This window comes from Heterodontus francisci, chromosome 13, assembly GCF_036365525.1.
Source record: "Heterodontus francisci isolate sHetFra1 chromosome 13, sHetFra1.hap1, whole genome shotgun sequence".
NCBI classification, from domain to species: Eukaryota; Metazoa; Chordata; class Chondrichthyes; order Heterodontiformes; family Heterodontidae; genus Heterodontus; species Heterodontus francisci.
Genome location: NC_090383.1, coordinates 12458343 through 12472760, shown reverse-complemented (window position 1 = coordinate 12472760; position 14418 = coordinate 12458343). Strand labels below are relative to the sequence as shown.

At 42.5% G+C, this 14418-nt stretch overlaps 2 protein-coding genes across 2 annotated transcripts in view; both read left to right on the top strand.

The window, feature by feature from the left end:
• The window catches only part of chgb (chromogranin B), a 173279-nt gene that overhangs the window by 34598 nt on the left and 124263 nt on the right, over positions 1-14418 (top strand). The window lies entirely within an intron of this gene.
• LOC137376231 (shieldin complex subunit 1-like) overlaps positions 1-14418 on the top strand; it is a 100285-nt gene that overhangs the window by 6227 nt on the left and 79640 nt on the right. Inside the window, exon 2 of the mRNA XM_068044374.1 lies at positions 1873-2057. Within this exon, the coding sequence (XP_067900475.1) occupies positions 1877-2057 (181 nt within the window). The 5' untranslated portion in view covers positions 1873-1876. The remainder of the gene's footprint in view (positions 1-1872; positions 2058-14418) is intronic.

Sequence of the window (14418 nt, the reverse complement as noted above, 5' to 3'; positions counted from 1 at the left end):
ACGCTTGGAGCAGTGGTGGCTCTATAACATTTCAGTTTTGTGTCTCATCTCAGCTTATATTGCACAGAAAGTTTGATGCTCAACTAACTCTACTCACATTTCCACCTTGCAGTCACTATCACTATTTAACTATCTTCAGCTTATTTTAAAAAAAAATTAAATCTGCACACACTTCCTGTCTACAAAACTTGCTTCCTGTTGTCATTCTTTTTATCACATTACCCCTATAAGTTCCTATGTTTACATTTCTAGTGGAAATCCTCTAAATAAACTCAAGAGTGAGGAAAGAATAAACCAGTAAAGTAACTGAAAGAAAAACTTGCAATTATATAGTGCCTTTCACAATTTCAGGATGTTCCAAAGCACTTTATATTCAATTGAGAAGAAAGACTTGCAGGTGAGGCGAGAGTGATTGCCCTTGATATCAAAGCAGCATTTGACCGAGTGTGGCGTCAAGGAGCCCTAGCCAAATTGAAGTCAATGGGAATCGGGGAAAACTCTCCACTGGTTGGAGTCATACCTAGCACAAAGGAAGATGGTTGTGGTTGTTGGAGGCCAATCATCTCAGCCCTAGGACATTGCTGCAGGGGTTTCTCTGGGTAGTGTCCTCGACCAACCATCTTCCGCTGCTTCATCAATGACCTTCCCTCCATCATAATGTCAGAAGTGGGGATGTTCGCTGATGATTGTATGATGTTCAGTATATTTTGCAACTCCTTAGATACTGAAGTAGTCAGTGTCCATATGCAGCAAGACTTGTACAACATTCAGGCTTGGGTTGATAGGTGGCAAGTAACACTTGCGCCACAAAAATGCCAGGCAATGACCATCTCCAACAAGAGAGAATCTAACCATACCTCCTTGTCATTCAACAGCATTACCATTGCTGAACCCCCACTATCAACATCCTGGGGGTTACCATTGACCAGAAACTGAACTGTAGTAGCCACATAAATACTGTGGTTACAAGAGTAGGTCAGAGGCAAGGAATTCTGCAGTGATTAACCCACCTCCTGACTCCCCAAAGCCTGTCTACCATCTACAAGGCACGTCAGGAGTGTGATGGAATACTCTCCACTTGCCTGGATAAGTGTGGTTCCAACAACACTCTGGAAGCTCGGCACCATCCAGGACAAAGCAGCCCGCTTGATTGGCACCACTCCACCACCTTAAACGTTCAGTCCCTCCATCACTGATGCACAGTGTATCATCTACAAGATGAGCTGCAGCAATTCACCATGCCTCCTTCAACAGCACCTTCCAAACTAGCGACCACTTCCACCTAGGAAGACAAGGACAGCAGGCGCATGGGAATACCATCACCTGCAAGTTTGCCTCCAAGTCACACACTATCCTGACTTGGAAATATATCGCTGTTTCTTCCCTGTCGCTGGGTCTAAATCCTGGAACTCCCTCCCTCACAGCACGAGATGAACTGCAGCGGTTCAAAAAAGCAGCTCACCACCACCTTCTTGAGCAATTAGGAATAGGCAACAAATGCTGGTTTTGCCAGCAACACCTACATCCCATGAATCAAATTTTAAAAATTAAGTGCTTTACAGCCAATGAAGTACTTCTGAAGTGTAGTCACTATTTTAATGTAGGAAACATGGCAGCCAATTTGTGTACAGCAAGCTCCCATAAACATCAATGAGGTAATCTGTTTTAATAATCTTCCTTGAGGGATAAATATTGTACCAGGCAGCAGGATGAACTTCTATCTGACTCAGAGCTGTGAATGATTGCATCTTAAGCAGCCATATGGTTTTTTTAAAAGCAGAGTTGCTATGGACGATAAGTGCACCTTGCATTGTGTAGCATTTAGTATGCATTTAGAAGTCTATAAATTAACTCATCATTCTCCTCTAACAGGATCATGACTACAAATGAAGTTTTATCAAGCAATTCATCAGAGTTGAACAGTGTATTGGAGCTACCAGCTACATACAGCTTACCAGATGTAGGTGGTGAGCTGATTTCTGATGAAAATATTACTGAATGCACTTCAGATTCTACTGTTAACCCTGTTTCCTCATTGATGCTCACAGTAAATACAGGTATGCAACAGATATTTTCAAAGATGTTTATCAATATCGCTAGTCCCGTAAACTCGAGTGAGATAAAAATTACAATCCAGTTGTTTTGGGTTAGCAAGGAAGTTAGCTCATGACCATTTTCAGGGAGGTTTCACACTAATAACTATTGTGAAACCAGTTGAGATATTAGATTTAAGTTAAAAGACCTTTTTCACACTTCAAGGAATGAAAGGTTGGCAAGAACAAAGTAAAATTAGAAGTTTTTGTTACCCCTAGATTTATAAGCTTCTATCTGGGAGTTTATGACATTTAGATTTGACAGACACGAGCACAAGATAATTTGGATGAGAAAGGCTATTCAGTGCCTCAGTTCATTTATCCAGAATGACCCTAAAAACCTCCCACTGCAGCGTCTAATTGGTTCTTAAGTTATTCCAGGATTTTTACCTCCACTAATCCATTCAGGAGGAGACTATTCCATGTGTTGACAACTCATTGTGCAAAGACAGACTTATTTATATCAATCTCAAATATACCCTTTGGTGGTTTGAACCTGTGGTCCCTTATTTTACCCCCACAATTTAATGTGGAATAACTTTCAATATTTACCTTTTCAATATTGTTTGCAATCTTACTCTATAAGATCCTCTTGGGTGCCTATTTTCCAGGCTAGTCTTCCTCTATGGCTCAAGAGTTCTAAGACTAGGTTCCAGCTTTGTGGCTTCTTTACTGTACTGCCTCCAAGACTTAAATGATTCAGTGACTAGAACTCTGCACAGCACTCTGCAGAGTACTGAATGTGGACTATATTCTACTGTTTTGGTTGTACAGTTTCAACTTTCTGTTGACTTTGTTAATTGCTGCTCTACATTAGTTGGATATGTTGTCCATAGATTCTATTTAAACTTTTAGGTTTTTTTTCAACTTCGCATGTAACAATTACAACATAATTTAGGGAGTGCATGTATTAGTCATTTTTCCTTTCTGTGTGCAGTACTTTATACTTGTCCCTATTACATTTTATCTGCCATTTTGCTGCTTATAAATTTTGTTCAACTCATTTTTGTAACTTCAGAGCTACCTTGTCCAATTCCACAGTCCTTCTACTTTGGTATCACCTGCAAATTTAACTTCAACATAACTTCTATAAATACCCCGCTGTTTTCTGTTCTTGAGGCAATTTCTTATCATACCAAAGTTCATCCTGAATTCTTACCTGAACCTTCACAGCTTATTGCCGATATAATTCTATGCAAAACTTTGTCAAATGTCTTCTGGCTGACTATAGTCCACTTGGGCTATTACTCTATGAAAAAAGTCAACGAGGTTGGTCAAGCAAGATCTTCATTTTCTGAATCCATGTAAACTGCTGTTAACTTTTTTTTTATTGTTCCATGAACTTTAAGTTTGCATCTGCTAATTGTTCCCATTATTTTGCACAGAATTGCGAAAGACTGATGGGTCTGAGGTTGCCTGTTTTTCATTTAATCAACTTTTTAGAATATGGGCAACAAATGTTGCCTGTTGGCAACCTACTGTTACCTCCCCAGTGTCCAAGTGACTCCTTCAGAAAAATTGTCTGTGGCTGGCAAATCTTGTCTTTAGTTTCTTATAGCATTCTTATAAATAACATCTATTCACATTGATTCATTCTTTTCATTCTTTACCCTTTTCACCTGCCTAAGACTTCGCTGTCATCTATGTCAAGGTCACCAATTTTGCCTGGATTAACTTTGGGAAGGGCATGTTGTTCACAGTTTTCCTTGTGAATACTTGAAGGAAGTAATCATTCAGCCGAGATCCTGTAGACATGGAGAGATTTAAAGAACAGCAAAGGGATACAAAGAAAGTAATATGAACTGCAAAAAGGTAATGAGAAAAAATTTGCGAGGGCTATCAAGGCCAGCACTAAAGTTTTTTACAAGTATATTAAGAGCAAGAGATGGTTCAGAGTAATGACTTAAAAAACAGATGCAGATATTGTAATTAAGATCAGGAAATGGGAGACTTGCAAAATATTTACCCTGTATTAGTCTTCCCAGTACAGGATAAGAAACAAGTACCAAAGACATTATAAACAGAACTAAAAATAAATCAATGGAAGAAACTTGCTAGATTTAATATAAGTTTTTAAAAAAAGGAATGGAGAAAACAAGAAAATAAAGATAGATAAATCTCTCGTTCCTAATGATTTTCCCAGTGTATTTAAAAAAAGTAGGTGAGGAAATTGTAGATGCTCTGGTCATGATCTTCCAAAACTATTGGCGAGCAGAGTGCAGAAGATGAGGGATTTCTTCCAAGCCCTTGTCAAGTCAATCCATCAGTCTCTCTTTTGTAGAGCTCAGAGTCTGCAATAGCAGCTTTTTAAGCTTCCACCAATGCTGCAAAATGAACATGAACACCTTGTGCATCTGCAACAATGTTGGAGATATCCAGACTTTCCAGTGTAGACTGTAGAGTCATCATGTCCTGGGAGATGATACCACAGACTGGAAACAGACTTCTCCACACTCTCAACCACTGTGGTGAAATTCCTTGACATGGCTTCCAATACCTCAATGGGACCAGCAGTTTTCTTCTCTTGACTGGGCCTCATCTCTGTCCTCTACAGCAGAGCTGGGAGAGCGCCTCTCCTTCCAATGAGTACTCTTCTGTGCTGTCCTTGCCACCATTCCCTGCTGCTGCCAACTCATGCTGGGTATTTTATCACATGCAACCCCCCTCTGGCTTACTATCTACTCCACAAAGAGTGCCAGTGTCTGAGCTGGTTCCTAGGAGGGTTGCAGCATTTTACAGTCCCTCCTTAGGAGGATTGTTTTCTTCTGAGGTGTCTTCTGCAGTGGCCTCTTGCTGTTGAGAAGTACCTGGAAGAAAGAAAAGTGAAAGAAGCTAGGATGACAGTTAGAAGCAAGATGTTTTCAGTGAACAGTCTTGAGAATATACCGTGGTGTTGTGAAGCTTTTTTTATATCTGTTGAATGAAGCAGTACAAATAGTATACAGATCCTACTTAGATAAACCACCAGACTCTCTTTCCCTGTTACACATGGCCATCGATCTCCCATCTCTTGCGGGTGATAAGATTGGGGTGTCCTCCTCCCACCTTGGTCCTCCCACTGGCATTGTGTGTGGTCTTGACCTGCAACAAGAGAGGGTGAGAGTTGCTGAGTGTTTTTTGAGAAGGTAAGTACAGATGTGTGGGGCTTGTGCATATAGTGGATGTGTTGAGATGCAGCGAAGAAGCAAGATGGATTAAGGAAAGGGAGGTAATGAACCTAAAGCTAAATATTTGTAATGTGATGTGAGTAAGGAGTGGTGGGAGCAGTTGGTGGTTATGCAAGTGGTATATGTGAGAAAAGCATGGTGCAGAGAGGAAAGAAGTATGCTTGGATTGAGAAAAAGGCATTGCAGTGTACCCTTGTGATTGTGTGGTGAATTATGTGGTGGAGGGGAAGTTCAGAGCAGTGGGATGTTGTTGAAAAGATTGTTAAGAGGTGTTGTTGAGATAGCTGGAGATTAATGTTGACTCTAAATTTTCTTTGTCCAGGGTAGGCTGCAAACTCCTCTGAGTACTACTTTTTTGTCCATGAGCAGTTTAGATTTCAAAAGTCACTGAACTGCCACGAAGTTGTGAGCAACCTATTTATTTCAATGCACAGTACATTCCAGATTTCTGTGTGACTGTGCATGCATGCATCATAGGGGGAACATTACTGGAAAGGAAAAAATCTGTATTCACTCTAGCTTCTCTTGTGAGCTCATTGAACGTTTCCTTACATTGAGCCATGTCCTGGTGATGATGTTGTTGGCACTGATAAATTCAGCCACTTCTGTCCAGGCATGCTTCATTCTGACCTTTGGGGAAGACCTTCTCCCTCCTGGCCCTCACTTCTTCCATTAGCACGTACAGGGAGATATCTGAAAAGTGGGAGGCATACAGCTGCAGTTGATGCTACTTTCTGCATTGTGTCAAATCCTTCTCGGATATTGGCATTGAGGATGCCATTAGACTTTGCTATGAGCCCTGCTAGGGGGGTACTTAAAAAAGTATTTAGGAGAGCGAAGAGGGGACATGAAAAAACAATGGCGGGCAAGATAAAGGAAAATCCCGAGGCGTTTTATAAGTATATTAAGGGCAAGAGGATAACCAGGGAAAGAGTAGGGCGAATTAGGGACCAAAGTGGCAATTTGTGTGTGGAGCCGGAGGACATAGGTGAGGTTTTAAATGATTACTTTTCATCTGTGTTCACTATGGAGAAGGACGATGTAGGTGTAGAGATCAGGGAGGGGGATTGTGATATACTTGAACATTTTAGCATTGAAAGGGAGGAAGTATTATCTGTTTTAGCAGGCTTAAAAGTGGATAAAACCCCAGGCCCAGATGAGATGTATCCCAGGCTGTTATGTGAGGCAAGGGAGGAGATAGCAGGGGCTCTGACACAAATTTTCAAATCCTCTCTGGCCACAGGAGAGGTACCAGAGGACTGGAGGACAGCAAATGTGATACCATTATTCAAGAAGGGTAGCAGGGATAAACCAGGTAATTACAGGCCGGTGAGTCTAATATCAGTGGTAGGGAAACTATTGGAAAAAATTCTGAGGTACAGGATTAATCTCCACTTGGAGAGGCAGGGATTAATCAGGGATAGTCAGCATGGTTTTGTCAGGGGGAGATCATGTCTAACTAACTTGATTGAATTTTTTGAGGTGGTGATTAGATGTGTAGATGAGAGTAAAGCAGTTGATGTAGTCTACGTGGACTTCAGTAAGGCTTTTGATAAGATCCCGCATGGGAGATTGGTTAAGAAGGTAAGAGCCCATGGGATCCAGGGCAATTTGGCAAATTGGATCCAAAATTGGCTTAGTGGCAGGAGGCAGAGGGTGATAGTCGAGGGTTGTTTTTGCGAATGGAAGCCTGTGACCAGTGGTGTACCGCAGGAATCGGTGCTGGGACCCTTGCTGTTTGTAGTGTACATTAATGATTTAGGCATGAATATAGGAGGTATGATCAGTAAGTTGACATGAAAATTGGTGGTGTCGTAAATAGTGAGGAGGAAAGCCTTAGATTACAGGATATAGATGGGCTGGTAAGATGGGTGGAGCAGTGGCAAATGGAATTTAACCCTGAGAAGTGTGAGGTGATGCATTTTGGGAGGACTAACAAGGCAAGGGAATATACAATGGATGGTAGAACCCTAGGAAGTACAGAGGGTCAGAGGGATCTTGGTGTACTTGTCCATAAATCACTGAAGGCAGCACACAGGTAGATAAGGTGGTTAGGAATCTTGCCTTTATTAGCCGAGACATAGAATATAAGAGTAGGGAGGTTATGATGGAGCTGTATAAAACGCTAGTTAGGCCACAGCTGGAGTACTGTGTACAGTTCTGGGCACCACACTATAGGAAGGATGTGATTGCATTGGAGAGGGTGCAGAGGAGATTCAGCAGGATGTTGCCTGGGCTGGAATATTTCAGCTATGAAGAGAGACTGCATAGGCTAGGGTTGTTTTCCTTAGAGCAGAGAAGGCTGAGGGGAGACCTGATTGAGGTATACAAAATTATGAGAGCATCGATAGGATAGATAGGAAGAAACTTTTTCCCTTAGCGGAGTGGTCAATAACCAGGGGCGTAGATTTAAGGTTAGGGGTAGGGGTTTAGAGGGGATTTGAGGAAATTTTTTTTCACATAGAGGGTGGTTGGAATCTGCAATGCACTGACTGAAGGGGTGGCAAGGGAAGGAACCCTCACAACATTTAAGAACTATTTAGATGAGCACTTGAAATGCCATAGCATACAAGGCTACGGGCCAAGTGCTGGAAAATGGGATTAGAATAGTTAGGTGCTTGATGTCTGGCATAGACATGATGGGCCAAAGGACCTGTTTCAGTGCTGTATAACTCTATGACTGTATGACTCTATGACTCTAACTGCCTTTGTTTCTAGAGGGTAGTTCTCAGTGTTTCTACATGATTATGATGCTCACCCAGTTTTCTTCTTTTTAAAATAGGACCCTACTGTCTGCAGGCTTTAGAAATTTGGCTGACTTCCAAGGACTCTCTACTCGTAGAAACATAGAAAATAGGAGCAGGAGTAGGCCATTCGGCCTTCGAGCCTGCTCCGCCATTTATTATGATCATGGCTGATCATCCAACTCAGTAACCTGTTCCCGCTTTCCTCCCATATCCTTTGATCCCTTTTGCCCCAAGAGCTATGTCTAACTCCTTCTTGAAAACATACAATCTTTTGGCCTCAACTGCTTTCTGTGGTAGCGAATTCTACAGGCTCGCCACTCTCTGGGTGAAGAAATTTCACCTCATCTCAGTCCTGAAAGGTTTACCCCATATCCTTAGACTATGACCCCTGGTTCCGGACTCCCCCACCATCGGGAACATCCTTCCTGCATCTACCCTGTCAAGTCCTATTAGAAGTTTATAGGTTTCTATGAGATCCCTCCTCACTCTTCTGAACTCCAGCGAATATAATCCTAACCGCCTCAATCTCTCCTCATACATCAGTCCCGCCATCCCAGGAATCAGTCTGGTAAACCTTCGCTGCACTCCCTCTATAGCAAGAACATCCTTCCTCAGATAAGGAAACAAAACTGCACACAATATTCCAGGTGTAGCCTCACCAAGGCCCTGTATAATTACAGCAAGACATCCCTGCTACTGTACTCTTAATCCTCTCACTATGAAGGCCAACATACCATTTCCCCTTTTTACCGCCTGTTGCACCTGCATGCTTACCTTCAGTGACTGGTGTACGAGAACACCCAGGTCTTGCTGCATATTCCCCTCTCTCAGTTTATAGCTGTTCAGATAATAATCTGCCTTCCCGTTTTTGCTACCAAAGTGGATAACCTCACATTTATCCACATTATACTGCATCTGCCATGCATTTGCCCACTCACTCAACTTGTCCAAATCACCCTGAAGCCTCTCTGCATCCTCCTCACAACTCACCCTCCCACCCAGTTTTGTGTCATCTGCAAATTTGGAGAAATTACATTTAGTTCCCTCATCTAAATCATTAATATATATTGTGAATAGCTGGGGTCCTAGTACCAATCCCTGTGGTACCCCACTAGTCACTGCTTGCCATTCGGAAAAAGACCAGTTTATTCCTACTCTTTGTTTCCTGTCTGCCAACCAATTTTCTATCCATCGCAATACACTACTCCCAATCCCATGCGTTTTAATTTTACACGCTAATCTGGTATGTGGGACTTTGTTGAAAGCCTTCTGAAAGTCAAAATAAACCACATCCACTGGCTCCCCCTCATCAATTCTACTAGTTACATCCTCGAAGAATTCTAGTAGATTTGTCGAGCATGATTTCCCTTTCGTAAATCTATGCTGACTCTGTCCGATTCTGCCACTGTTTTCCAAGTGCTCTGCTATAAAATCTTTGATAGTGGACTCTAGAATTTTCAGACTGCCCATTTTTTGATCCCATTTTCATTTCTTGATTCTGGAACCATTAATGGAGCGATCTATATCTCTCCATGTGGAGTTCTCTAGATTGCTGACTAAGTTAGAATGGGAAAATGATGGCATGGGTGAGGTTGTGGCTGTTTAGGTAAGAGTGGAAGGCCACTCGCCTTTTCCTTCCTCTTGCTCCTCAGTAGCCTCTTCTTTTGCCTTATCTAGAAGAAATGAAAAGGTGTTGCAATATTTTGTGACTACCATGACAATTCCCCTTTAGCTTTTGAAAGTGTCCGATTATACTGCTTGCTAGTGTGTTTCAACTATTATACAAGCATATTTGACTGGTCCTCCTACTTCTGGTCTCTTCCCCTCTTTTGGGACAGAGGAGACTGCTTAGGGGAGACAGAGAAGGAGTAGAGCGAAAGAATATAGGAAGCTAGGAAAAACAGACAGACTGCCTGGAAGAGTCAAAGGGGGGAACTGAATCTGGGAAACTTGGAGACTGAGAGAGTTAGAGATGCGATCAAGAAGAGACTGACTCATTCTCCTGAAAAGTGACTAACTAATGGGAGAGGGCGAATGGTAATTGGACCAAGGTGTAGCAAGAGGGAAGGAGGGGAGCAAGAACACATCATCGGTGGAAGGAAATTATCTCAGTAAGATTCCCTCAACTGAGGCAAAGGGGTGTAATGCCACACAACATCAGTGACAAAGAGTCCAGAAAACTGGTTCACTGATTGGGGGGGGTTTATGGGAGGGAGCTGAAAAACTACTTTGGGGTGTGGCGCATGGAGAAGAGAGAGACATACCATTTTAGCAGGGGAGGGGCATTTGTAGTGAAACTGCCTTAGTGAGGAGGAGGGCTGAAAGGAAACTATCTCAGTAGGGGAAGGCAATAAAACCAACTCAGAGAAGGTATAGAAGGACTGCACCTCAGATAGACTTCTTTTGTAGGGAGTTGGGAACGATAAATAACCTCAGCACGGAGAGGAGTCCAGGAAATTAGCTTGCGGTGCATTACCTTGTCAAAGGGGTGTGAGGGTTGGGAAACTAACTCAGTAACAGGGGAATGAGGAATCTGGACTAGGTGATCATGCAAAACAATATCAGCAGGGGTAGGAGGGTCTGGAAAGGGGCAATCTTGGCTGAGGACAAGGGACAGGAGGAAAAGTAGGGGATGAACAGGGTGGTGGAAAACACTGGCAGTGGGAATAGGAGGAAAAGTACTTCAGTGGGGGAGAAGTGTTTGTACTGGTTTTGTTTCTTCTTGCATTTTTAAAGGTCCCAAGTCTTGGATTAAGAAGACACTGCACTTTCTGGGATTTGGAGGCTGCCTGATTTGAGAGATTTGGGGGAGGTCGAATTCATGTACCTTTAGCTTAATAGCAGAACACTTAACTTTGGAAAGCTCCCCTCCAATCGCAGTATAACAGGTATTGCAGGTAAATGTAGGTACTTGTAAAAATGAAAAAGTCATTGGCATAGGGGTTTTCAATGCGTTTTGAAATAAAATGTTGTGACCCATCGGCCAATTTTAGTATAAACCAATAGATGGAGACTGAATAACCTTCAGTGAATGACAACGGTCATATTTGTGGAATGTAATCTAGCATTTTGAATTTAGAAGAACTTGTACTTTATCATGTGTAATAACAGCATTTTTGTTTACTGCAGAATCTTGAGCCCCAATATTAATGGGGAGGTAACGCTAGTTAGGCCACAGCTGGAGTACTGTGTACAGTTCTGGGCACCACCTTATGGGAAGGATGTGATTGCACTGGAGAGGGTGCAGAGGAGATTCAGCAGGATGTTGCCTGGGCTGGAGCATTTCAGCTATGAAGAGTGACTGGATAGGCTAGGGTTGTTTTCCTTAGAGCAGAGAAGGCTGAGGGGGGACCTGATTGAGGTATAAAAAATGATGAGGGGCATTGATAGGATAGATAGGAAGAAACTTATTCCCTTAGCAGAGGGGTCAGTAACCATGCGGCATAGATTTAAGGCAGGCGGTTTAGAGGAGGTTTGAGGAAATAATTTTTCACCCAGAGGGTGATTGGAATCTGGAACACACTGAAGGGGTGGTAGAGGCAGGAACCCTCACAACATTTAAGAAGTATTTAGATGAGCACTTGAAATGCCAGAACATACAAGGCTACGGGCCAAGTGCTGGAAAATGGGATTAGAATAGATAGGTGCTTGATAGCTGGCACAGACACCAAGGGCCGAAGGGCCTGTTTCTGTGCTGTATGACTCTATGACTCTATGATTCTAGGTGGGAAGTAGCACTCCACTTCCTTCCTGGATGCACCCTACTCACCTGCACAAAAGAGCAGGTTAATATGGGGACACAGCGGGAAGGAAGCGGGTTCAGAGGGAGTAAGTGACTCCCGTTAATTTAATTGCCCCCTCTCCCGATTTCTGCCAGGCGTAATGTTCCTGCACATTTATTTAATGAGGAAGTAAAATCTAAGGAGCAATATTTCTTTCTGACGAAAGGTCACAGACCTGAAACTTTAACTCAGCTTCTCTCATTACAGATGCTGACAGACCTTCTGCGTATTTCCAGCATTTTCTGTTTTTATTTGACTGATTTCCCCAGTTCTCTGTGATCTTGAAAAAGTTTGGGAATGTTGTTTGACAGAATAGTTTAACTGATTGTAGAATGAATGTATTTGCAGTCTGTTTCATAATCCAGTACAGTAGGAAAGCTGAACCAATTGAACAGATCACTGCTGGTATTCAGAGATGATGGACTGCATTTTAACACTCCGCTGCCAAAGTAGGCAGTGGACATAAAAAAATGCGGCCCTCACGCACGGGGACCACGTTGTTGAGCCGCCGCGATTTCAAATGCAGCGGCTCATTTGCATGGCCACGGCACCCGCACCCCGCGATGACATGGAGGGGCCGGCAACAGCATCCGTGCCAATGCGCAGGCGCCAGCACCATTTTTAAAAAGCTTACAGCCCTCAATGTACATTTAAAATTTAAAGTGCCAGTTAAAGGAAAACTTTGGAAAAATGAGATTACATTTCCATGCATTTCCCACCCCCCCTCCCAGTGGCATATCACAACATTCCTACCCTTCCCCCCCAGAATTCCTATATTGAAAATTTGACCTCTCCCCCCACCCCCCCACAAAAGTTCAGCACCTTTGTTCTTTACCCCATCCCCGCTTCCCGCCTCCCACATGGAGAAAAAATCTTCCCCCTCCCCACATTTCCCCGAACAGGGATTCGATGGCGCGGCATTGTCGGCGGCAAGAATGAAGATGGCAACACGATGGCAGAATCGCTGCAGTCTGCATGGTAGTAGGCATTTACATATTTTAATGCAGGTCCCGTCACCGAGCGACGGGGCAGCTGCAACAAGGCCTCGCCGCCAAGTTGGGTATGGGGCCTGCTGACTGGATTGGTGGCGGGCCTCTGCCCTACCGATTTTCATTGCCGCCCTGCCACCGTTCCTGGCAGCGAGGGCCTTTAAAATCCAGCCCGATGGTTGTTGAAGTGAGACAAGAAAAAAGGTTCTTCTTAGACACTTCACTGTAGTAACAATTTCTTTCAAACTTCCAATGCAAGTGGTGTACTTTGAAAACAGAGAGGCATCAGTGTTACCTAACTGAGTGACAGGCACGACCTATGTTCTTAATGTAAATTTAGTTTCCAATGTTTGGAAAAATATTGCTTTGTCTGAAGGTTCCTGAAATCAATATTGAAGTAAAGAAAATGTAATTGTGTGAAGATGCATTCACAGTAAAACATTTTAACCTTTTGTGATAAAAGAAACCAACTTTCTAAAGTTCTAAAAATGAGGAAGTAAAATCTAAGGAGCAATATTTCTTTTTGATGAAAGGTCACAGACCTGAAACTTTAACTCAGCTTCTCTCACTACAGATGCTGACAGACCTTCTGCGTATTTCCAGCATTTTCTGTTTTTATTTGACTGATTTCCCCAGTTCTCTGTGATCTTGAAAAAGTTTGGGAATGTTGTTTGACAGAATAGTTTAACGATTGTAGAATGAATGTATTTGCAGTCTGTTTCATAATCCAGTACAGTGGCGCCACAAAGATTGAATTCTGTGATTAAAACCACTAATATTCTTTCACTGACACACAAATGCTGCAACTGAATAAATATTGGGATTTTGTTTTAATCCTTGTGCTATTTATTTCTGACTTCATGAATAGTTACAAATAAAAATCATCTGAAGTTTGATTTTATTCCTTAGATTTTCTCCCTAACCTTTCCTTTCATACCAGCCTATCGTTTCTGTGGATAACTAATCCTCTGGCACTCCCCGCAAAGGGGCTCTTTTCATGCCAAAGCCTGTATAGTGAATGACAGTGGATTATTGAACTGTTGGGTTTCTCACTGCTAAACCCAGTCCTGTCCTCGCAAGACGTTGCCCCTATACAAACATTTTCGACGCAGAGTCACTGAATAGCAATCAGGAGCAGAACCCTGGCAAACCTTCCCACCAAGCTCAGAGATACCCAATGCATGCATTATAACACTTCCACTTTTGTCACATTGTGATCAACTAATTCATCACATAAGCATATTTACTCAGTCAGCCATCAGGAGAGCTATTTAGTGTCAATGTATAAGAAAGTATTACATTGGAACAATTTATACTTAAAAGAAGCTGAACCCCCAAGTTGTTCCTATTCCTTTCATTATTACAATGCCTATTTTCTCTCTGTTGAATTAATTTTTGAGTTTTAGCGTCTAAGTTGCTTTTTATTCACTCATTAAGATGATGGTAAAAATGGTCTCTGCTGGCCCACACTGCTTGCATGACCAATCCTTCGCCTGCAACCCAAACTGGGGACTTTCCACCTGGTTATCTTGGGCTGGTGATTGATCCACATTTTATTTTTACATTCAAATAACGTAGTCCTAAAACTATATCTAATTTTTATGCTTGGAACTCTGTCTGAAATATATTCTTTTTGGCAA